The following is a 25,667-nucleotide window of genomic DNA, read 5'->3' on the forward strand; positions in this document are numbered from 1 at the left end:
TAATGAATACTTTTGATCCAAGGGTTTGAAACTTTCCTGAAATTCTGCCATGATTTTTACACATTTTTAGGAAAAGAATATAGGTGGTTTTCTCATTTCTTCTGACCTAAAATAAGAGAGCATGAAAGTATTTCTGGGGTCAGAGAGACCTCAGATATGAGAAAAGTGAATATACCCAGTATTCATTTGGCACTTGGGCTGCCCATGATTCCAGAGATAGAAGAAAAGTAAAAAAGTTGTGTTTTTCCTATTTATTTCCTTAATTCAAAATTTATTACACCGTACGTTGCCCTACAACAGAGGATTACGGTAGAAACTTGCCAACTGGCGTGTATTTTGCTTGTTGGTAGTAAATATTTCCGGACACCTTTCTCACATTGGCATTCTCTATTTCAGTGGTTCTCAGCCGTTTTTATTTTTTTTTCTGCGTCTGTCTGACTGTTTCTTCTCTCCTTCTAGGTTGCAGTCTGATATACTCTCATCATCTCTCATTACATAGAATAATTATTCTAAGGAGAGGTTAGGCCTGGGGAAGATTTGTATGAGAATCCAGGAGCGGGGTATGGGCCTTAATGGTTTGAAAGTTCCCCTCAGCAATATTGGTATCTCCCCTTCTCTGTGCCCTTTGCTATATAAGAATTTTTAATATGCATTTTCAGTTTTCTACCTCGGTTGATATTTTTCTGGAGTGTGATTAATCCATTAGATTATTAATAAAGTCGAATAAATTATCTTCAATAACTTAATTGGAAAGACTTTTAAAAATCCTTCTCTTTTTTATTTTATTTTATGTTTTAGATCCCCAAATCTAGGAGTGAGGGATCTATTCAGGCCCACAGGGTACCGCAACCAGAGCTGTCTGATGGCGTTCCTCAGGTCAGCCTGCAGCGAAGTCAGAGAAATTCCTGCTGGGATGACATGAATTCAGCAGAGGATGCTATTGCTGTCAACTTGCTCTCCAGGTTAGCGTGTTTCCTTTGTTTACACATCATGGATTGCATCATCTGGGCTGATACACAGGCCCGCATGTGCAGGTATGTTTGCACGTATCTACCACCGGGGTCATCGGGATACAGATCAGTACAGCTATTTAAAACCTACTGTAACTTTTGAAAAATTTCTGACTAGTAATTCTTATCACAGAAGCATTCTTATCACACAAGCATTCCTAGTTTGTTATATTTTATTTTATGGATTAAAACAAATTATTTAGTCAGTCGGACTGTGCTAGGCTCACATTAAAAGTTGGAAGAGTTATTTTTTAGATGGTTTTTCATAGTATGTTCAGTGGTCAATATTATTTGCAATGAAAGTGGACATCACAGGTGTTACTAGAACCAATTCTCACTCACAGATTTTGAAGGTTGCCCTTTAACCTTGAGGTTGCACGTTAAACCTGAAAGCAAATTTCTCCGGTGTACTTGAGGAGAAAGGCATACAATTTTCTTAAAATAGGTAAAATGGGGTCTGAACCTTATTTACTCCTCACATACAGGATTTTTCCTTTTAAAGGTTTTTCATCTTTTATTGTAACTGACAGCCTATTTCTATAATTTAAAAAATGTCATCACAAGTATAAGACAGAGAGCTCTAAAGAATGGAAAGATTTTTAAGACATTATGGAAATAATGCAGTTAAAGAGCTTGCCACTTTGGATTGCCTTATAGAAAAGATGGAGTTCAGGCTGGATTTTTAAAATGAAGGTAATTTAAATATGAAGAAAAAGAAGGCAAGGCTCTCGTAGATGGGCCCAGTTAGGAGGCAAGAGTAGGTGCAGCGTATTTGGGACACACCAAACAGAAGTCCTGTGAGGAATCAGTGCGGAAAAGGCTGGGGAGGCGGGGTGAGGCCAAGCCACTGAGGACCTCGAATGCCAGCCTGCAGTTATGTCTTGTTCAGTCTTGCCCCTCACTGAACAGATGTTCAGCACTTGACTTCTGCTTCCAGGAGGTGCTTTAGGACAGAGGGTGCAGCAGTGAACCAAGCCGACCAGACCCTGGAGTTCATGGACCTTATGTTCTAGTGAGGGAGGCAATAGCAAGACACACAGGAAAAAAAAAAAAAGAGCCTGTGAAGACCGTTTCAGCTCATTAATAAATGCGGGAGTTAAGAAACAAGTAGGTTAACGTCGTAGACGGACCCAAAGACCATTTTAGTTCGCTTAGGCAGGGGAAGCCTGAATTGAGACAAGAAGGCGGGAGAGAAGAGAGCCTGCAAGGCAAGCGCACTTCTGTGCAGAAGAACTGAGGTCGGGAAGCTTCGCTTCCTGCTACGGGTAACGGGAAACCAGGGAGAGTTCCAGCTGGGTAGGGTTAGGTGATGGGAGCCACGGTAAGTTGGCATGTTGGAAAAGGAACCTTCCATCAGCATGCAGGCTTGATTGCGAGAGGAGAGCTTGGAGGCTGGCACAGTGTTGGTTCCTTCAACAGTTATTAATTTTCACTGAGATCTAGTTGTGTGGCATTTACTTGCTGGGCGCTGGGGATTCAGAGAATGAGAGACATATGCCTTGCACTTGGGGAGGCAGAGGATAAGTGAGTAAAAATTCCATAATTATCATTAAATAGACATTCGCTAAGTGCCTGTTACATACCAGGCACTGTGAAATGGGCTGGTGATAAAGTCATTCAAGTGCCTCTCTTAAGGCTCTTCGAAAACCGTCCGCAGGTTGCCGTGTGAGAGGTGGGGACCCGGAGTTCAGAAGTTTCAGAAAGAGGGTGATTTTTTGTTTGTTTGTTTGTTTTTTTGCGGTACGCGGGCCTCTCACTGCTGTGGCCTCTCCCGTTGCGGAGCACGGGCTCCGGACGCGCAGGCTCAGCGGCCATGGCTCACGGGCCCAGCCGCCCCGCGGCATGTGGGATCTTCCCGGACCGGGGCACGAACCCGTGTCCCCTGCATCGGCAGGCGGACTCTCAACCACTGCACCACCAGGGAAGCCCATGAGGGTGATTTTTGAACTGAGGCTAGTGGGATTCGTGGAGGTACTGGGCAGGGAAACCAAGAGAAGGGTGCTTCTGGAAGAAAAAAAGCGCATGTGCAAGGACACGTAGGGCAGTGAGGACAGCTTGGAGGAGAGCTGTGAGTGCGGCGGGGAGACAGGACATCTGGATTTTGGAACTGAGACTGGCAGAGGGGCTAAAGGTGGGGTAAGAGACGAAGATGAATAGGTCAGGGCGTGAGCAGCTGTACCCCATATTAAGGAGCTTGGATTTTTCTCTTAGAAGTGACAGAGGGTGATTACAGGAATATAAGGAAAATGATAGAAACAGACTTACATTTTATAAATTCCTGTGTGTTTCTGAGACACAAATCAAGAAGTGAGATTATGGAGAGAAGGCACAGCTAACATTGCTCTGGCCTCCGTTTGTGCCTCTGGTTAGCGTACCTCCAGTTAAAACAAATGCATATTAGTATTTTTTAATTTCTTCTGTACCTTCCAATTGTTTTTTTAAGTACGGTCTTAAAGAACTAACTTCTTCCCGCTGGGCAACCGTAAAGATTTAGATAGGACAACACCTCCCTGTCAAACCTTGCAACCCACCATCGTGCAGAAGCTCATTCAGTCTCTTGTCTCTATCCATAAATCTGGAGCGTCTGTGCAGAGATTTTTACTTTTTTATTTTTATATACCTCTTAATAGATTGACAAATTATCAAAAGACAAATGGAGATCATTAAAATGAATTTAACTAAAAATAACTTTTAAATCCTTTATATGTCTTTGAAGTAGCAGAATAGGTCTTGTGCCAATTTTTATTTCCAAAACGAACTTCCGAAGATGTTTTCATTTGCAGTTGCTTTCTAAAACAAGTTATTGGTTAGCTCATAAATTTGAGCTAGAAAAAAAGAAGTGTGCCTGTGTTTGGTACACACACTCAACTTTCTCTAAATCTTTTCTTAGGGAAGTTTCCATTTTTCTCTTTAACAGTTTATTGGTTGCCTCAGTCTTAACCACAGAGGTTGGCAGTGTTGTATTAAGTATTTTGCTATGCCCTTGTTCTCTAAATATAGTCACTTTGGCTTACCAACACTTTTCCAAGGAATTGGCAAGAAGCCTTCATCTGAGCTTTTCATAGCATTGATTTATTTTTTTAGTTGCTCCTATTAAAAGAAAAAAAAAACAATTCAGCAAAATCTATTCTTGTTTGACCTATGATCTGCTAAGTTTGATTTACTTTGCACAACAAAAAATAAAGCAATTCTCTTTGCACTTCTTAATAAAATCATTGCAGCACATTTATACATAACAGTTTGATTTTCAGCGGAGCTACCATATCAGTTAACAACAAAGATAAAACCAAGAAAGAACCTTTGGTATGAAATGTCCAGAATGATGACGTGTCCTATGATTTTTCAACAACAGGTTTGATATCTAGGGCTTTGAGAAGTGATTTTGGCTAACAGTGTGTTCTTGATAACTTGGAATTATTAGAGTTTAGACCTTGTTCCGTATTTTTTCCCAGGTTGGCTGACTTTGATCTTTTTTCTTCTTAGTTTCAAATCTTAAACATAGTCCCATTGCTTCTTGAGATGTAATAGAAATGTGAATTTTTATCAGCAAGTGTTCATTGTTTTTCTGCTCTTCAGATAGTGGCAGTAGAAAAGCATAAAGGAGTAACACATTTTAAAATGAGCATTCAGAGAGGAGCTCAGTATCATGTATTGCTTACTGGCTGACTTCTATCTTGGAACATTATTTATTTATGTGAATAACTTTTTTCTGTATTTCTGTAATTGTCTAAAATTGGCTTTGAGGATGTAACCATATAAACAATCATTTTCCTAGTCTTCACAGAATCTTTCTCTCATAATTAAAATGGCTTCATGAGAAAAGCTTAGGAATAACTATCTTTTGATTTTGTTAGAGCTCAGTGGAGCTGTTTTATGCTGGATTCGCAGGCAAGGACAGAAGTGCTTAGTGAGAGGTTCACTTCATTCAATAAAGGCATTTAGCTAATCCATTTATATCATCTAAATCTGACATCAGCAATTTCCAGAATATTGTCAATAATTCTTTTTTGTAATCCAGCTGCTGGCATTACCAAGACTCACAGTAGACTGAAAGGGCATAACTCCTAATCTGACATGCTGACTTCAAAGGAGTAAAGGCCTGTCCTTCTCCGCCGTGTAACTACAGTGCACAAGTTTGGTGGGTTAGAGGCACGCACAGAAATGAGGATATTGTTGGACAGATGCATCCCTTAGGCAAGGCTGGAACATTCCAGTCCCTCTCCCTACACATGATAACCTTATCTTGCTTCGTTTAAAAATACTGAGGAGAATATTTGTTTTGTCATTTACACAAGAACTAAACTGTAGGTGTTAACTCGGTTAGTAAACAGGCCACTTAAAAATTTTCCTGGAAGGGAAAGTTACACATCCATCCTAAAAAAGGAAAAGGAAAAGATCTGTATGTAAAGTTTAAGATGTTAAAATGATCTGAAGCTTCAAGGATAGCTATATTATTATCTATTTCAACCTGTGAAATAGGTAAATGATTATTTTTTCATGTTACTGGCACTATATTATTACTTTCAGGATTTAATTTTAGAGCTTAAAGAAGAGGATTAATATTTTTAGTCTTTTAGATGTTAAACAATATTTATTGTAATGTTTTATTTGAAAGGTTATGCATTTCCTTAAATATGTGATTTTCTTAAAGGCCAAAGGAAAATTTCTACTTTTGTTCTATAAAGTCAGAGTGAAGACTCAAGAAAAACTGTACGTTGTGTGATTCCATTTCTATGAAATGTCCAGAAAAGGCAAATTTATAGAAACAGAAAGTAGAGTTGTGATTGTCAGGGGGTGGGGAGCCAGGAAGGGATGGTATATGTACAGGAGATTAACTGTACATGCCTGGAGGGACCTTATTTAGGGGAATGAAAATATTCTAAACTGATTTATCGTGGTAGTTAACACCACTTGGTAAAGTTACTAGAAATCACTGAACTGTGTACCTGAAAGTGTGGATTTTATGATATGTAAAATACACCTCAATAACACTGTTTAAAAAAATACAAACACAAAAAAAGTTGGAGTAAGGAGATGTGGTTATGCTTTACCAAGAAAGTCACTTGAGTGCAAATTGCTGAGATACCACTATTGTTATAAGTAAATGCTCTCTGCAGAGAATTGTGATTGCTACATTTTAAGAGAATTTGTTCCTTTGTACTTTCCATTGACTATGCCAGCATGGTGGCAGGAATAAAGGTCAGGTCCTCTTGAAATGCAATTCATAAGGAAAGAAAGGTAGAGAGGGGAAAAAGCTCTTTGTTTTTTCATCCCTGGAATGATTCCAGGTTGTGGTTTACTGTGCTATAATCAAAAGTCATTGAAGTGATCAGTATTTCAGGGAGACATAGAAACAGAAAGGAAAAGCTCCAACATCTTGGGAGTTCCACAAAGAAAATCATAGGTCCATTGTTCTTAAAGCAGAAAAGTTACCCAGTATGCTTCTGTCAACAGAAGTTCACGGTCTCCTTTCCCGTAGGTGAGTGTCCTATAGACACATTGACAATGAAAATAAGGTTTGTACTTGGCTCTCACATAAAGAGATAAAGCAAATAAGAGTGATTAAAATGCTTTCATTTTCTGTGATAGGAATAAATAAATAGCTATCACTATGCCAATCATTTACCTAAAATAATATGAAGAATATAGAATTAAAATGTATTTGCTTATGTTACAGAGGTGTTCTTAATTTGATAGATAAATGAGGGAAACTACAATAAAACTCTTTTCAATGTGTATTAAAAACAAATCGTTCCCTGGGATAGCATATTCTGCCTCAAAGCACTGTTGTATTCTGAAAGTCTTGTCTATGTATTCCATTTTTCAATACTTTAGAATTACATGAGGAATACGTTCTTCTTAGAAAAGTTTCAAATACCACCGATAAGACTAAAGTTCCCCTTGACTGTCTTGCTCTACAATTCAAATTCCCTCCCCTCTCCTCCAGGAGATAACTGTTATTATGGGTTCAATTATATATTCTTCCAGACTTCTTTCAGCGTATTTACACAGGAGTACAGTTTGCACACTTTTCCACTTTTTAGGAAACAATTTTCATGATACTGAATGTATCGTGACGCTTCACGTGTTCCTGAAGTTTTCCAGTTTCCTGTATCGTTTCCTCCTACTGTGTCATTCCTTCCCTTTCCTTCCCACCTTGCTATTCAGTGGTACTCCCTCCTCTGTCTGTTGTCTCTTCCACAGCTAATCTAGTCACACAATGATAATACTCAAATCAGTATCTTGGACCTAACTCAGTTCTAAGTTCCCAGGGCCTGCAGCCATCTCTACTTCAGCCTTTACCATAAACTCACTGTGCCCAGACAGAACTCACGTGTTCATCTTTCCCTCCAGCTTTGCTATGTGTTGCATCCTCTCAGCCACTAGACTCAAACCTTTTATATAATAAGTCACCAAATCTTGTCAGTATTTCCTTTTCAGTATCTCCGACATCCTTTTCCCCATTTTCTCCCCCATGATCTCAACTGTAATTTAGGCCTCCCTCACCTTGTGCTTAGATAATTACTACATCTTCTGCGCTCCTCTAACCTACTGGATTTATTTTCTTCATACAAGTTGGTCCTATGCCTCTGTTTTCAACTCCTAACTCTATACAGTGATTTCTGGATCTATATCTCCCATTCAGAATCCCGCATTGTATGTCACTCTTAACTAGCAGACGTGTCAACTTATCCATAAGATACCACAGACCCTTCCCTCGCCCCCTACCCCATCCATAGCCAGCCAATCCCAGAATGCTCTTGGACAGTCTCACTGTCTATATTTGCCTCACTACTACCCTACTCCTTACCACGTCTGCAAATGCAAATGCAGATCATACTCCTTCTCAGAACTATTTAGTGGCTTACACGTGCCCAGCCTACAAGAAAATCCTTTCTCTGTTCTCTACCTGTCTTTCCAGCCCCTCCTCCCTCCTCTATGGCTGCCTTTTTCTCATACTTACAGCCACCATATGACCCATACTTTCCATGACTATCTTGGTTTCAGGTGTATCCTCTTCAAGATTAAATCATGTGTCAGACTTTGTCTTGATATTTGCTTAAAAAATGTTTACAGCAAGATGACAGAATAGGAGGTGCTACGCCCATACCCCCCACAGCAACAATAACTTGGCAGCCGTCCGCAGACAAAAGTGCCTTTGTGGGAGCTTTGGGATCCAAGTAAGAGGCTGCAAGACTCCAGCATAGCCCAAGACTAAGGAAGGCCATTTTGAGAAAACCTACCCTCACCCAGGTGACAGGCTCACAAACCATGGTTCCATGATTGTGGCTACAGGCCTGGGAAAAGGCCCATTCCCCTGTGGACTCAGCTGTAGCCCCCTTTGGCCTTGGTTCCACCACCAGTACCACACAAGGGACCAGGGAGGAAACACGCCCACCCATGCCTTGGGTAACAGGTCCATGACCTCAGTCCCAACTGTAGACCTGAAGCAGCCTGTGACCTGGCTCCAGCCACTCTCAGCCTTAATCCGGAAATAATCCCTCCCACCCAGGGGTCCAGCAAGAGTGACACTTGTCCATTTCCCCAAAGGCAGGCCTGCCAACCTCGGTATGACTGAGGATTCTGAAGTAGCACTGTGACTCGCCCCAGCTCCTACCAGCTGTGCTCCAAGACTAGTCCTGCCTACCCAGGGACCTGGCAGCAGACACGCTTCTCCAAGCCCCCAGAGGCAGGCCTGTTTAGCTTAGTCCAACTGTGGATTCTGGAGCAGCACTATGACCTAGCTAGCACCAGCAGCACTCAGCCATGGGCCAGCAGCAGTCCTACCCACCTAGGAACCCGGCAAGAGGCACATCCATCCATATACCCAGAGGCAGGGATACAGGCCTCAGACTTGGTTGTGGGCCCCAAAGCAGTCCCGTGACTCAGTTCCAGCCTTTCTCAGCAATGGTCAGGGGCAGTCCTGCCCACCCAGGACCTGTCAGGAACCCTCCCACAGACCTGGCAGGAGCCACACATCTGGTAACAGGCCACTGTCTGAGGACCCTAAGGCAGACCCTTGTCCCAGTGCCAGCTCTACTAACCAAGGTCCTGGAGGCAGTTGCACCATCCCAGGGAGCAGATAGGATCCACACCTGCCTAAGTCCACCAACCACAGACCCAGCAGCAGCCCTATGACATGGCTTTAATCCTGCTTAACTGGGATCCCAGAGGCAATTCCATCAGCTCAGGGACCTAAAAGAAGAATGTCTCTTCCTGCCGAAAACAGTCTGTAAAGATCAGAAGAAGTGTTTGCGCCTTCAAATGCACAGATACAAGTACAAGGCTACACATATCATAAAGAATCAGACAAACATGACACCACAAAAGGAAACCAGTAAAGCTCCAATAACCAAACCTAATAAGTGGAGATAGACACATTTCCTGAAAAGTATTTTTTTAAATCGTGTTTTAAAAGCTCATCATGGGACTTCCCTGGTGGCGCGGTGGTTAAGAATCCACCTGCCAATGCAGGGGACATGGGTTCGAGCCCTGGTCTGGGAAGATCCCACATGCCGCAAATCAATTAAGCCCATGCACCACAACTACTGAACCTGCGCTCTCGAGCCCGCGAGACACAACTACTGAGCCCACACGCCACAACTACTGAAGCCCACACGCTTAGAGCCCATGCTCAGCAACAGCAGAAGCCACCACAATGAGAAGCCCGCGCACCGCCATGAAGAGTAGCCCCCGCTTGCCGCAACTAGAGAAAGCCCGCGCACAGCAACGAAGACCCAATGCAGCCAAAAGTAAATAAATTAATTTTTTAAAAAAAGCTTATTGAGATGCAAGAGAACATAGATAGCTAAATAAAATCAGGAAAACAGTACGTAACAGATCAAGACATATAATAGAGAAATAGAAACCATAAACGCACTCAGACAGAAATCCCGGAGCTGAAGAATACAATGACAGAACTGAAAATTCAGTAGAGATCTTCAACAGTGCAGAGTTGATCACGAAGAAGAAAGAATCAGCCAACTTGAAGACAGGTCATTTAGCATTAGCTGGAGGAACAAAAAAATAAAATGAAAAAGAGTGACAAAATTGTGCAAGACCTAGAGAACACCATTAAGCAAATGAAAGTACACAACTTAGAAGTTCAAGCAGGAGAGAGAGAGAGAAAGGAGAAGAAAACTGATTTTAAAAAGTCATGGCTGAAAACTTCCTGAATCTTAAAAGGGATATGAACATTCCAGCTCAAAGGACCCCAAGCAAGATTACTCTGAGACATGTTATACAGATTGTCAAAAGTCAAAGACCAAGAGAGACTCCTGAAAGCAGCAAGAGAAAATACAATTCATCCCCTACAAGGGAACCCTCATGAGGCTATAAGTGGATTTTGGGGCATGATCCTTGTAGGTCAGGAGGAAATGGGATGATATATTCAAAGCGTGAAAGAAAAAACTGCCAACCAGGAGTACTATATCTGACAAAGCTGTCCTTCAGAAATGAAGGGGAGATGAATACATTCCCAGACAAACAAAAGCTCAGGGAATTCATCGCCACAAGACCTGCCTTACAAGAAAGGCCTAAGAGCGTTATTCAAATTGAAAGAAAAGGAAGCTAAGTAACCACATGAAAACGTACTACCCGGACTTCCCTGGTGGCGCAGTGGTTAAGAATGCGCCTGCCAATGCAGGGGACACAGGTTCAAGCCCTGGTCTGGGAAGATCCCACATGCCATAGAACAACTAAGTCCGTGTGCCACAACCACTGAGCCTGTGCTCTAGAGCCCACAAACCACAACTACTGAAGCCCGCGTGCCTAGAGCCTATGCTCCGCAACAAGAGAAGCCACCGCAATGAGAAGCCCACGCACCACAATGAAGAGTAGCCGCTGCTCACTGCAACTAGAGAAAGCCTGCACACGGCAATGAAAACCCAGTGCAGCTCCCAAAGTTAATTAATTAATTAATAATAATTTAAAAATACTACCCAAAGAGATCCACAGAGTCAGTGTAATTCCTATCGAAATTCCAATGGTATTTTTCACAGATTGAAAAAAAAAAATCCTGAATTTTATATGGAACCACAAAAGACCCCAAAGAGTGAAAGCTGTCTTGAGAAAGAAAACAAAGCTGGAGGCATCATATTCCTGATTTCAAACTATGTTACAAAGGAATAGTAATCAAAACGGTATGCTATTGGTATGAAAACAGAGACATACCAATGGAGCAGAATAGTCAACCTAGAAATAAACCTAAGCATATACAGTCAACTAATCTTTGACAAGGGTGCTAAGAATACACAGTGGAGAAAGGATAGGCTCTTCAATAAATGGTGTTAGGGAAACTGGATATCTACATGCAAAAGAATGAAACTGGACCTGTATCTTACACCACACTTGAAAATTAGCTCAAAATGGATTAAACACCTAAATGTAAAACCTGAAACTGTAGAACTGCTAGAAGAAAACATTGGGGAAAAGCTCCTTGATGTTGGTTTTGGCAGTGATTTTTTTGATACAACTCTAAAAAACAAAAACAAAAATCAACAGGTGGGACTACATCAAACTAAAAAGCTTCTGCACAGTCAAGGAAACCACCAACAAAAAAGGCAAACTGTGGAATGGCAGAAAATATCAATATTTCAATCTGTATACCTGAGAAAGGGTTAATATCCAAAATATATAAGGAACTCATATAACTCAATAGCAAAAAAATAAATAAAAAAATCCAGTTAACCCAATTAAACTGGGCAAAGGACTTGAATAGACATTTTTTCAAAGAAGACATAGGAATGGTTAGCAGGTATATGAAAAAGTGCTCAACATCACTAATCATCAAGGAAATGTAAAATAGAACCACAATGAGCTATTGCCTCACACCTGTTAGGATAACTGTCATCAGGAAGACAAGAGAGAGCAAGCATTGATGAGGATGTGGAGGAAAAGGAACCCTTGTGTGGTGTTCGTAGGTATGTAAGTTGGTATAGCCACATGGGAAAGAGTGTGGTGCTTCCTCAAAAAATTTAAAAATAGAATTAACATGTAATGTAGCAATCCCACTTCCGGGTATGTATTTGAAGGAAATGAAATTGGTATCTCAAAGAGATATCTGCACTCCCATGTTCATTGTAGCATTATTTATAATAGCCAATATATGGAACCACCTAAGTGTCTGTCAGTGGATGAAGAGATAAAGTCAACATGGTATAAATAATATGCCATTGTGTGTGTGTGTGTATATCCATTGCTTGTATATTTCTTGTGTGTGTGTGTGTGTGTGTGTGTATATATATATATATATATATATGGTATATGTATACACACATACACTCACACAGACGAGGGAAATTCTGCCACTTGAGACAACTTGGATGAGCCTGACAGACGTGATGCTAAGTGAAATAAGTGAAGTAAGACAGAGCAAGACGAATACTGTATGATTTCACTTATATGTGGAATCTAAAAAGGTTGAACTCATAAAAGCAGAGTAGAACAGTGGTTGCCAGGGATTTGAGGTGTTGGGGAAAAGGAGAGATGTTGGTCAAAGGATAAAAATATTCAGTTATAAGATGAATAAGTTCTGAGGATCTAATGTTTTGCATGATGACTATAATTAACAATCCTGTGTTGTATACTTGAAATTTGCTAAGACAGTCAGCCTTAATTGGTCTCACCAGAAAAACAAAATTGTAGCTGTGAGGTGACGGATGTGTTAATTTGCCTGATTGTGGTAATCATTTTACAATGTATACACATATCAAATCATCACATTTTATACCTTAAATATATGCAATTTGTATTTGTCAATTATATCTCAGTAATGCGAGAAAAAATTAAATAACCCTACGTGTAACATTTTTGTTTACATCACAGTTTTGTCAGGTGACCCTGTGAAAGGATTTTCAGATCTGAAAAGTAATCTTGGATGAAGAAACTTTGATTCTGCGAAGGTTATGCATTTCACAGATATTTATTGAGTTAGGTGAATTATCTAAGATTACATAGTTAATTGGCAGGCTGAGATTAATATATGTCTTCTGATTATTTTACAATTATTTCCTGCCTGTCTTCTACCTTGATTTACTTCACCCTTTCATGTCTTTATACTTCTCTCTTCAACCTGATTGTGACTTCCTGAACTAGAGGGACTGCATCTTATGTGGTTTTTTTGCATCCATGACAGTACCTAGTAGGTATATACTTAGCTGCTCCTGCCATAGTCATTATTCTTGTAATATTATTACACGTGCTCAATTTGAATTTCTACTCTCGTCCTCTTAGCTGACTTAAACCTCTCTGACGTTGAGGTCTGATTCTAAAATGGTAGAATTTTATGTGTTAATTCTGTTTTTTGTGGCCCTTGGAAAGTGTTCCTTGGGTATTTTGCACTGGCCACCCTTGAAAATGCCACAGAATTCCAGGCAGCTGTGCCCTCTCATCATCCCCATTTAATCTCTGTGCCGTCTCCCTACGGGGGCTCTGGCCCTGATGTTGCATTTCTATCAGTAATGTGCTGCTTATTTATGTAGGAGAAGTTCATTGTTTTATGTGGCTCATAACATCTCTGTGCAACTCTCTGCCCTTGTAGCAGAAATCGTGTCTTGTGATGTTTGCCAAGTGACACGTCATATTTTAGTCACATTACAACAGTAAATCTCGTAAGATTCAGGCTTCCAATGATATTAATAATGAATCAATATTCAACAATATTAACTGTACCCATTGTATTTCAAGATATCTAATCTGTTAACTCCGGCAATCAACTATGACTTTCTTCATTTCTGAAGTCAAGCCAGCAACAGAAAGCAGCCATAATTATCCTGTGTTTGTACTTCATAAAGGGCACTCCAGTTACTTCCTGAACATCTGTTTGTTCCCCATAGTGTCTCACTCTCTGCTACTTGGAAAAAGGTTTCAGAACTTTTAACTGAGTAGTGAAGCTGAAATGAAATTAGGATTCCTAGCTACAAGATTCATACCATGTCATGTACAGTATAATCTGAAAAATTACCAAATGTAAATGTGCTGCTGAGTCTTTAAGGTTTCCTCCAGTAAGTCCCACATGAGGAAAGGAAAGTTTAAAAGCACCTTGTGAAAAGCATAGTGGTAAGTCTCACCACACAGTTCACCTACAGAGCTATTATTTTCTGAGGTATTTACGCTCCCTGGCCTTCGTAACAAAGATTAATAGAAAACTAGGTTTGAAAAAGTCCCCAGGGTCCCAGGCTGGGTTAGAAAAAAATATCGAATTCCATTTCTACAGATAGTTTTCTAATCTATTCTTAACACCACTAGCTCTCATGATAAATATTCCAGGGTCATCTTAGATAAACTATTTCATATACGTTGAATAACTATTAAACATATTTTCTAGTGTTTAATTTCAATCTCCCTTTATTCCTGTAATTTAAAATGAAAGTCCCTGATATTTCTCCAATTATTTTGATTATTAAAAAAACAATTTACCTATTCACCAAGGTCTGCCACTCAATACAATTGCTCTCTTCAAATTTTGACATTTCACTGGAATGCAAATTTCAATTTAAAAGTTTTTTCTAAATTCCATTTATAGTATGAGCAGTTGGTAAGGGAAGGTAAGTCATGGTAAAGAAATTTATTATCATGTTTGCAGATCTTTTTTTTTCACACAAATTTAAGGAGTTATTTTTTATCATTAACTTGGAAGTATTTTTGATGCCAGTTTTACTTTTTTAATATTTACTTATTTGGTTGCACCAGGTCTTAGTAGCGGCAGGCTGGCTCCTTAGTTGTGGCTCGCCAGCTCCTTAGTTGCAGCACATGGGCACCTTAGTTGTGGCATGCAAACTCTTAGTTGCAGCATGCATCTGGGATCTAGTTCCCTGACCAGGGATCGAACCCGGGCCCACTGCGTTGGGACTGCGGAGTCTTATACACTGCGCCACCAGGGAACTCCCTGCAGATCATTGCTAGTAACATGTAAATCACCAGAGTATATCTGGACTACTGTGGTCTTAACTGAATTTATTTTAGTAATTCAAAGTCAACAGATTCTTACTGGGCACATTCTTTGTACTGCACATTTTGCACTGGGCCCTGAGAGGTCAAACAGAACTAAGGCACCATCCCTAATCTTTAGGGGTCTCCTAGTCCATTAAGTGAGGCAAACTTATACATGGTTAAAAATGATGAAAAATGCAGAAGGTTTTACTTTTTATTTATTTTTTTGTCACTATGACTTTTTTTAACATCTTTATTGGAGTATAATTGCTTTATAATGGTGTGTTAGTTTCTGCTTTATAGCAGAGTGAATCAGTTATACATATACATAAGTTCCTATATCTCTTCCCTCTTGTGTCTCCCTCCCTCCCACCCTCCCTATCCCACACCGAGCTGATCGCCCTGTGCTATGCAGCTGCTTCCCACTGGCTATATGTTTTATGTTAGGTAGTGTAAGTTAGGTAGTGTATATATGTCCATGCCACTCTCTCACTTTGTCACAGCTTACCCTTACCCCTATCCGTATCCTCAAGTCCATTCTCTAGTAGGTCTGTGTCTTTATTCCCGTCTGGCCCCTAGGTTCTTTACGACCTTTTTTTTTTTTTTTTTTTTTTTTTTAGATTCCATATATATGTGTTAGCATACGGTATTTGTTTTTCTCTTTCTGACTTACTTCACTCTGTATAACAGACTCTAGGTCCACCCACCTCACTACAAATAACTCAATTTCGTTTCTTTTTATGACTGAGTAATATTCCATTGTATATATCTGCCACTTCTTCTTTAAACATTCATCTGTCGATGGACACTTAGGTTGCTTCCACGTCCTGGCTATTGTAAATAGAGCTGCAATGAACATTGTGGTGCATGACTCTTTTTGAATTATGGTTTTCTCAGGGTATATGCCCAGTAGTGGGATTGCTGGGTCATATCGTAGTTCTATTTTTACTTTTTTAAGGAACCTCCGTACTGGTCTCCATAGTGACTGTATCAATTTACATTCCCACCAACAGTGCAAGAGGGTTCCCTTTTCTCCACACCCTCTCCAGCATTTATTGTTTGTAGACTTTTGGATGATGGCCATTCTGACCAGTACGAGATGCTATCTCATTGTAGTTTTGATTTGCATTTCTCTAATGATTAATGATGTTGAGCATTCTTTCATGTGTTTGTTGGCAATCTGTATATCTTCGTTGGAGAAGTGTCTATTTAGGGCTTCTGCCCATTTTTGGATTGGGTTGTTTGTTTTCTTGATATTGAGCTGCATGAGCTGCTTGTAAATTTTGGAGATGAATCCTTTGTCAGTTGCTTCATTTGCAAATATTTTCTCTGATTCTGAGCGTTGTCTTTTCGTCTTGTTTATGGTTTCCTTTGCTGTGCAAAAGCTTTTAAGTTCCATTAGGTCCCATTTGTTTATTTTTGGTTTTATTTCCATTTTTATAGGAAGTGGGTCAAAAAGGATCTTGCTGTGATTTATGTCATAGAGTTCTGCCTAAGTTTTCCTCTATGAGTTTGATAGTGTCTGGCTTTACATTTAGGTCTTTAATCCATTTCGAGTTTATTTTTGTGTATGGTGTTAGGGAGTGTTCTAATTTCTTTTACATGTACCTATGCAGTTTTCCCAGCACCACCTATTGAAGAGGCTGTCTTTTCTCCACTGTATATTCTTGCCTCCTTTATCAAAGATAAGATGACCATATGTGTGTGGGTTTATCTCTGGGCTTTCTGTCCTGTTGCATTGATCTATATTTCTGTTTCTGTGCCAGTACCATACTGTCTTGATTACTGTAGCTTTGTAGTATAGTCTGAAGTCAGGGACCCTGATTCCTCCAGCTCCATTTTTCTTCCTCAAGATTGCTTTGGCTATTTGGGGTCTTTTGCATTTCCATACAAATTGTGAAACTTTTTGTTCTAATTCTGTGAAAAATGCCAGTGGTAGTTTGATAGGGATTGCACTGAATCTGTAGATTGCTTTGGGTAGTAGAGTCATTTTCACAATGTTGATTCTTCCAATCCAAGAACATGGTATATCTATCCATCTGTTTGTATCATCTTTCATTTCTTTCATCAGTGTCTTATAATTTTCTGCATATAGGTATTTTGTCTCCTTAGGTAGGTTTATTCCTAGATATTTTATTCTTTTTGTTGCAGTGGTAAATGGGACTGTTTTCTTAATTTCACTTTCAGATTTTTCAGCATTAGTGTATAGGAATGCCAGAGATTTCTGTGCATTAATGTTGTACCCTGCTACTTTACCAAATTCACTGATTAGCTCTAGTAGTTTTCTGGGAGCATTTTTAGGATTCTCTATGTATAGTATCATGTCATCTGCAAACAGTGACAGCTTTACTTCTTCTTTTCTGATTTGGATTCCTTTTATTTCTTTTTCTTCTCTGATTGCTGTGGCTAAAACTTCCAAAATTATGTTGAATAATAGTGGTGAGAGAGGGCAGCCTTGTCTTGTTCCTGGTCTTAGTGGAAATGGTTTCAGTTTTTCACCATTGAGGATGATGTTGGCTGTGGGTTTGTCATATATGGACTTTATTATGTTGAGGAAAGTTCCCTCTATGCCTACTTTCTGGAGTGTTTTTATCATAAATGGATGTTGAATTTTGTCGAAAGCTTTCTCTGCATCTATTGAGATGATCATATGGTTTTTTTCCTTCAATTTGTTAATATGGTGTATCACATTGATTGATTTGCATATATTGAAGAATCCTTGCATTCCTGGAATAAACCTCACTTGATCATGGTGTATGATCCTTTTACTGTGCTGTTGAATTCTGTTTGTTAGTATTTTGTTGAGGATTTTTGCATCTATGCTCATCAGTGATATTGGCAGGTAGTTTTCTTTCTTTGTGACATCTTTGTCTGGTTTTGGTATGAGGGTGATGGTGGCCTCGTACAATGAGTTTTGGAGTGTTCCTCCCTCTGCTATATTTTGAAAGAGTTTGAGAAGGATAGGTGTTAGCTCTTCTCTAAATGTTTGGTAGAATTCGTCTGTGAAGCCATCTGGTCCTAGGCTTTTGTTTGTTGGAAGATTTTTAATCACAGTTTCAATTTCAGTGCTTGTGATTGGTCTGTCCATATTTTCTATTTCTTCCTGATTCAGTCTCAGAAGGTTGTGCATTTCTAAGAATTTGTCCATTTCTTCCAGGTTGTCCATTTTATTGGCATAGAGTTGCTTGTAGTAATCCCTCATGATCTTTTGTATTTCTGCAGTGTCAGTTGTTACTTCTCCTTTTTCATTTCTAATTCTATTGATTTGAGTCTTCTCCCTTTTTTTCTTGATGAGTGTGGCTAATGGTTTATCGATTTTGTTTATCTTCTCAAAGAACCGACTTTTAGTTTTATTGATCTTTGCTATCATTTCCTTCATTTCTTTTTCACGTATTTCTGATCTGATACTTATGATTTCTTTCCTTCTGCTAACTTTGGGGTTTTTTTGTTCTTCTTTCTCTAATTGCTTTAGGTGTAAGGTTAGGTTTTTATTTGAGATGTTTCTTGTTTCTTGAGGTAGGATTGTATTGCTATAAACTTCCCTCTTAGAACTGCTCTTGCTGCATCCCATAGGTTTTGGGTCGTTGTGTTTTCATTGTCGTTTGTTTCTAGGTATTTTTTGATTTCCTCTTTGATTTCTTCAGTGATCTCTTGGTTATTAAGTAGTGTATTGTTTAGCCTCCATGTGTTTGTATTTTTTACAGATATTTTCCTGTAATTGATATCTAGTCTCATAGCATTGTGGTCAGAAAAGATACTTGATACGATTTCAATTTTCTTAAATTTATCAAGGCTTGATTTGTGGCCCAAGGTATGATCTATCCTGGAGAATGTTCCATGAGCATTTGAGAAGAATGTGTATTCTGTTGTTTTTGGATGAAATGTCCTATAAATATCAATTAAGTACATCTTGTTTAATGTGTCATTTAAAGCTTGTGTTTCCTTATTTATTTTCATTTTGGATGATCTGGCCATGGTGAAAGTGGGGTGTTAAAGTCCCCTACTATGATTGTGTTACTGTCGATTTCTCCTTTTATGGCTGTTAGCATTTGCCTTATGTATTGAGGTGCTCCTATGTTGGGTGCACAAATATTTACAATTTTTATATCTTCTTCTTGGATCGATCCCTCAGTCATTATGTAGTGCCCTTCTTTGTCTCTTGTAATAGTCTTTATTTTAAAGTCTATTTTGTCTGATATGAGAATTGCTACTCCAGCTTTCTTTCGATTTCCATGTGCATGGAATATCTTTTCCATCCCCTCACTTTCAGTCTCTATATGTCCCTAGGTCTGAAGGTGGGTCTCTTGTAGACAGCATATGTACGGGTCTTTTTTTTGCATCCATTCATCCAATTTATGTCTTTTGGTTGGAGCGTTTAATCCATTTACATTTAAGGTAATTATCAGTATGTATCTTCCTATTACCACTTTCTTAATTGTTTTTGGTTTGTTATTGTAGGTATTTTCCTTCTCTTGTGTTTCCTGCCTAGATAAGTTTGTTTAGCATTTGTTGTAAAGCTGGTTTGGTGGTGCTGAATTCTCTTAGCTTTTGCTTTTCTGTAAAGGTTTTAAGTTCACCGTCAAATCTGAACGAGATCCTTGCTGGGTAGAGTAATCTTGGTTGTAGGTTTTTCTCCTTCATCACTTTAAATATGTCCTGCCGCTCCCTTCTGGCTTGCAGAGTTTCTGCTGAAAGATCAGCTGTTAACCTTATGGGGATTCCCTTGTGTGTTATTTGTTGTTTCTCCCTTGCTGCTTTTAATATATTTTCTTTGTATTTAATTTTTGACAGTTTGATTAATATGTGTCTTGGCGTGTTTCTCCTTGGATTTATCCTTCACGGTACTCTCTGTGCTTCCTGGACTTGATTGACTATTTCCTTTGCCATATTAGGGAAGTTTTCAACTCTAATCTCTTCAAATATTTTCTCAGTCCCTTTCTTTTTCTCTTCTTCTTCTGGGAACCCTATAATTCAAGTGTTGGTACGTTTAATGTTGAACCAGTGGTCTCTGAGACTGGCCTCAATTCTTTTCATTCTTTTTTCTTTATTCTGCTCTGCGGTAGGTACTTCCACTATTTTTCTTCCAGTTCATTTATCTGTTCTTCTGCCTCAGTTATTCTGCTATTGATTCCTTCTAGAGAATTTTTTATTTTGTTTATTTTGTTGTTGATCATTGTTTGTTTGCTCTTTAGTTCTTCTAGGTCCTTGTTAAATGTTTCTTATATTTTCTCCATTCTGTTTCCAAGATTTTGGATCATCTTTACTATCTTCATTCTGAATTCTTTTTCAGGCAGACTGCCTATTTCCTCTTCATTTGTTAGGTCTGGTGGGTTTTATCTTGCTCCTTCATCTGCTGTGTGTTTCTCTGGTCTTTTCATTTTGCTTATCTTACTGTGTTTGGGGTCTCCTGTTCACAGGCTGCAGGTTCGTAGTTCCTGTTGTTTTTGGTGTCTGCGCCCAGTGGCTAAGGTTGGTTCAGTGGGTTGTGTAGGCTTCCTGGTGGAGGGGATTAGTGCCTGTGTTCTGGTGGATGAGGCTGTATCTTGGCTTTCTGGTGGGCAGGTCTGCCTTCGGTGATGTGTTTTGGGGTGTCTGTGACCTTATTATGATTTTAGGCAGCCTCTCTGCTAATGGGTGGGGTTGTGTTCCTGTCTTGCTGATTGTTTGGCATAGGGTGTCCAGCACTGTAGCTTGCTGATCATTGAGGGAAGCTGGGTGCTGGTGTTGAGATGGAGATCTCTGGGAGATTTTCGCCATTTGATATTATGTGGAGCTGGGAGGTCTCTTGTGGACCAGTGTTCTGAAGTTGGCTCTCCCACCTCAGAGGCACAGCCCTGACCCACCTGGCTGGAGCACCAAGAGCCTTTCATCCACACGGCTCGGAATAAAAGGGACAAAAAGTAGAGCGAATTAGTAGAAGTATGAAGAAAGAAAGGAGGGAAGGAAGGAAGGAAGGAAGAAAGAAAAGGAAGGAAGGAAGGAAGGAAGGAAGGGAAATAAAATAAAGTAAAATAATATAAAATAGTTATTAAAATAAAAAATAATTATTAAGAAAAATATTTTAAAAAGTAAAAAAAAAAAAACAACAGATGGACAGAACCCTAGGACAAATGGTAAAAGCAAAGCTATACAGACAAAATCACATGCAGAAGCGTACACATACACACTCATAAAAAGAGAAAAAGCGAAATATATATATACCTTTGCTCCCAAAGTCCACCTCCTCAATTTGGTATGAGTCATTGTCTATTCAGGTATTCCACAGATGCAGGGTATATCAGGTTGATTGTGGAGATTTAATCCGCTGCTCCTGAGGCTGCTGGGAGCGATTTCCCTTTCTCTTCTTTGTTGGCAAAGCTCCCAGGGCTCAGCTTTGGATTTGGACCCGCTTCTGTGTGTAGGTCTCCTGAGGGCGTCTGTTCTTCGCTCAGACAGGACTGGGTTAAAGGAGCAGCTGATTTGGGGGCTCTGGCTCACTCAGGCCGGGGGGAGGGAGAGATACGGATGTGGGGTGAGCCTGCGGCAGCAGAGGCCAGCATGACGTTGCACCAGCGTGAGGCGCACCGTGCGTTCTCCCGGGGAAGTTGTCCCTGGATCCCAGGATCCTGGCAGTGGCGGGCTGCACAGGCTCCCGGGAGGGGAGGTGTGGAGAGTGACCTGTGCTCGCACACAGGGTTCTTGGTGGCGGCGGCAGCAGCCTTAGCGTCTCCCGCCCGTCTCTGGGGTCCGCGCTTTTAGCCGCGGCTCGCGCCCGTCTCTGGAGCTCCTTTAAGCAGCGCTCTGAATCCCCTCTCCTCGCGCACCAGGAAACAAAGAGGGAAGGAAAAGTCTCTTGCCTCTTCGGCAGCTCCAGACTTTCCTAGACTCCCTCCCGGCTAGCCGTGGCGCACTAAACCCCTGCAGGGTGTGTTCACGCCGCCAGCCCCAGTCCTCTCCCTGCGCTCCGACCGAAGCCCGAGCCTCAGCTCGCAGCCCCGCCCGCCCCGGCGGGTGAGCAGACAAGCCTCTCGGGCTGGTGAGTGCCGGTCGGCCCTGATCCTCTGTGTGGGAATCTCTCCGCTTTGCCCTCTGCACCCCTGTAGCTGTGCTCTCCTCCGTGGCTCTGAAGCTTCCCCCTCTGCCACCCTCAGTCCCTGCCCGCGAAGGGGCTCCTGGTGTGTGGAAACTTTTCCTCCTTCACAGCTCCCTCCCACTGGTTCAGGTCCCGTCCCTATTCTTTTGTCTCTGTTTTGTCTTTTTTCTTTTGCCCCACCCAGGTATGTGGGGGGTTTCTTGCCTTTTGGGAGGTCTGAGGTCTTCTGCCGGCGTTCAGTAGGTGTTCTGTAGGAGTTGTTCCACGTGTAGATGTATTTCTGATGTATCTGTGGGGAGGAAGGTGATCTCCTCGTCTTACTCTTCCGCCATCTTGAAGCTCCTCCTGAAGAAGGTTTTAAAGTGACGTAATCGATGTGCTGTGAAACCAAAGAGAAGTTCTCATTGAATGAATTTCAAGTCATTCAAGGCCTTTAAAAATCTGGCTTATCCTACATTCTTGACTTACTTTTCCACAATTCTTTATTGTATACCCAGGCTACATTGCAACGACATTGTTCAAATATCCCAGTGGTTTCACATGTCTGTATCTTTGCTAACGTGTGCCCTTTATCCGGAGTGTCCTTGTTCCACTGTTTCCATGGTCAATTTTCATCTCCTCTAGGAAGCTTCCACTAACTCTTGCCATTTCATGTAATTGGAATCACAGAACATGTGTCCTTTTGGATCTACCTTCTTTCACCTAGTATCCAATTTGGAGGTTCATCCACATCATATCATGTATCAGTATTTCATTCCTTTTCATGACTGAATAATGTTCCATTGTATATATACACCACATTTTTTTATTCATCAGTTGATGGACATTTGGCCTATTACGAATAATGCTAGTATCGATGTTTGCGTGCAGGTCTCTCTATGGACCTGTTTTCAGTTCTCTTGGGTAAACGTCTAAGGGTGGAATTTCTGGATCATAAGGTAACTCTATGTTTGACTTTTTGAAGAACTGATAAGCTGTTTCTCAAAGTAGCTGCTTCATTTTGCATTCCACCAGCAATGTGTGATGTTTCCAGTTTCTCCACCACCTTACCAACACCTGTTACTGTCTTTTTTATTAAAATCACCCTGCTGGGTGTAGAAGAATGGTATCTCATTGTGGTTGCTTTGTATTTCCCTAATGAGTAATGATCGTGAGCATCTTTTCATGTGTTTGTTAGTCATTTGTATATCTTCTTTGGAGAAATGTCCATTCAAATCCTTTGTCCATTTTCAAGAGTTGGATTGTTTGTCATTTTACTGTTGAGTTGGAAGAGTTCTTTATATGTTCTTGATACTGACCCTTATCAGATGTATGATTTTCAAATATTTTCTCATTCTGTGGGTTGTCTTTTCACTTTTTTGATAGTGTCATTTGAAGCACAGAAGTTGCTTATTTTTATGAAGTCCAGTTAATCTGTTTTTTTCTTTTGTTTATGATTTTGATGTCCTATCCAAGAGACCATTGCCTAGTCCAGGGCCATGAAGATTTACGTCTGTGTTTTCTTGTAACCGTTTTATAGTTTTGCCCTTGTGTTTAGGTATTTCATCCATTTTGAATTCATTTTTATATATGGTGTGAGGTACAGGTCCATCTTCATTCGTTTGCATGTGGATATTCATTTGTTCCAGCACCATTTGCTGAAAAGATTATTCCTTTCCCATTAAACTGTCTTTTTGGTTTCCTTGTCAAACATCTGAGTCTGATGTTAGAAAAACAAAGCTAAACCTACTGGCTCTTTTCTTCTCTCACCACCTTTGTTTTCTAAAAACAGGAACTTCAGTTTAGTAGAGAAATAAGCATGGCTTAGATTTATAAAATCTTACAGCACAATCCAGAGATTTTATCCTATTTCACACAGTGATCAGGAATGCCTGTTAGCCTCCTACCTCCCAAATCTACCAGTGTATCTGTACCTGTTACCCTTACACTCGGCCTTCTCTCCTGTCTCAATGGATGAACCAAATTTGTACCTCTCTGGGGTCAACCCTTGTGCTAGTACTCTGAACCCCATTCTCTCTCACTCACTCCAGGACTAAGTGAAAATAATCCCTTCCTTCCCCTATGACATCAATTTTGCCCTTCCAGATTCTTCCCATCAGCATAGAAACATTTTATAATAGCTCTCAATATTTTTGAATCCTGCCTAGAAACAATATCCCTCTTCTCTTTTAGAGCTCTGGGAAAGGATTATATGTACTTGCTGTCGTTATACGCTTTCTTCGCATTCTTTCTTCACCCCACACACCACTGAAATTGTTCTTGTCAAGGGCACCAGCAGTCCCCATCTTGCCAAATCTAAAGGTCAGTCTCCTGTTCTCATCTTACTCTTATCTCTCAGCAGGATTTGACCCAACTAATGACTCTGTTTTGAGGCACTTTCTTCCCTTGGCTTCTGTAATACTACACTCTCCTGGTTTTCCTCTTGTCTTATTGGACACCCTTTATTAGTCCTGTTTGCAAAATCTGTCTTCTTTTCCAAGACCTCTCAAAGGTAGAGCACCAGGAGGCTCAGTCCTGTGACCTCATCTCAAGCCGTGCTCATCTTGCGTGCTTTCATCCAGGTCCACGGTTTTGAACACCATCTTTATTCCTACGACCTCCAAAATTATACCTCCAGCTCCAGCCTCTCTGTTATATTAGAAATTATTATATCCAGTTGGTAGGACAAGTTACTTAGCTTTGGGGTGCCCCCCAATGCAACGTGAAAATGTGGAGCCCTCTGTTAAAAATTACTGAGAATTTCAAGATGACAACAGCAGAGCGTTAAACCAAACTTGGGGCTTTCTGAGTGTGGGCCCTGTGAAACTGCAAATTTCATATACCTATGAGGCCAGCCCTGCCTATTGGCTACCTGACAAGTATACTTGGATATTTAATGAGCATATCACACTCCATCTATATGAAACAAAACTCCTAGTTTACACTTCTGCCTAAAAAAAGACAATCCCATTTCTACTCAGGTTTTCCCCCATCTCAGTAATTTGTACCATTCACCCAGTTACTCAGGCCAAAAATCTGTGATTCCTCCACTTTTCTCAGCCAGTCCATAAGCAAGTCCTATTGGCTCTGCCTTCAAATTCTATGCTCAAACATCTGCAATCTAAATTTCCACAGTCTCAAATCATCATCTCACAGATAATTTTTCATTACAAAGAGGAAAGGTTCTTTTACAATGGAGAAATCTCACAGTCACTACTTGAACCAAATGATTAAACTTGAACCATGATTAAATGGTTCACAGTCACTACTTGAACCAAAAGATTAAGTTTAATCTTAATAATAAGTATAATTATTTTATAAAAAATAATAAGGTAAGCATAAAAGTATTTTTGAGGATTAGAAATGTCACAGAAATATACTACTGATTATCAAATGAAAATTAATGTTATAAAACAGTATGTTGTAACAGTATGTTATACTGCATGGTCCTGTATTTTTTGTTGTGGTAAGATATACATAACATAAAATTTACCATTGCAGCCATTTTTAAGTTTATGGTTCAGTGGCATTAAGCACCTTCACCTTGTCCCATCTTTATACATAATTATACATATTAGATACAAATAGAGAAGAATGGAAGCACATAGAATCGTATTAAATACCGGTTATGTAAGTGATGAGATTGTGCTTGACTTTTACATTCTTTTTCTCTG

At 40.2% G+C, this 25,667-nt stretch overlaps 1 protein-coding gene across 4 annotated transcripts in view; it reads left to right on the forward strand.

The window, feature by feature from the left end:
* Positions 1-421: 421 nt before the first annotated feature.
* Positions 422-25,667, forward strand: part of LOC309961053 (protein FAM13A) — a 132,766-nt gene continuing 107,520 nt past the window's right edge. For all 4 annotated transcript variants that reach the window (XR_014326164.1, XR_014326165.1, XM_082838088.1 and 1 more), the window contains exon 1: positions 422-962. Coding sequence is in view for 2 of the 4 variants with exons in the window: in XM_082838088.1 (XP_082694214.1) it covers positions 919-962 (44 nt within the window). In the remaining 2 variants the exon portion in view is untranslated. The remainder of the gene's footprint in view (positions 963-25,667) is intronic.

Source organism: Leucopleurus acutus, assembly GCF_964270905.1.
Source record: "Leucopleurus acutus genome assembly, chromosome: 4".
Classification (NCBI taxonomy): Eukaryota; Metazoa; Chordata; class Mammalia; order Artiodactyla; family Delphinidae; genus Leucopleurus; species Leucopleurus acutus.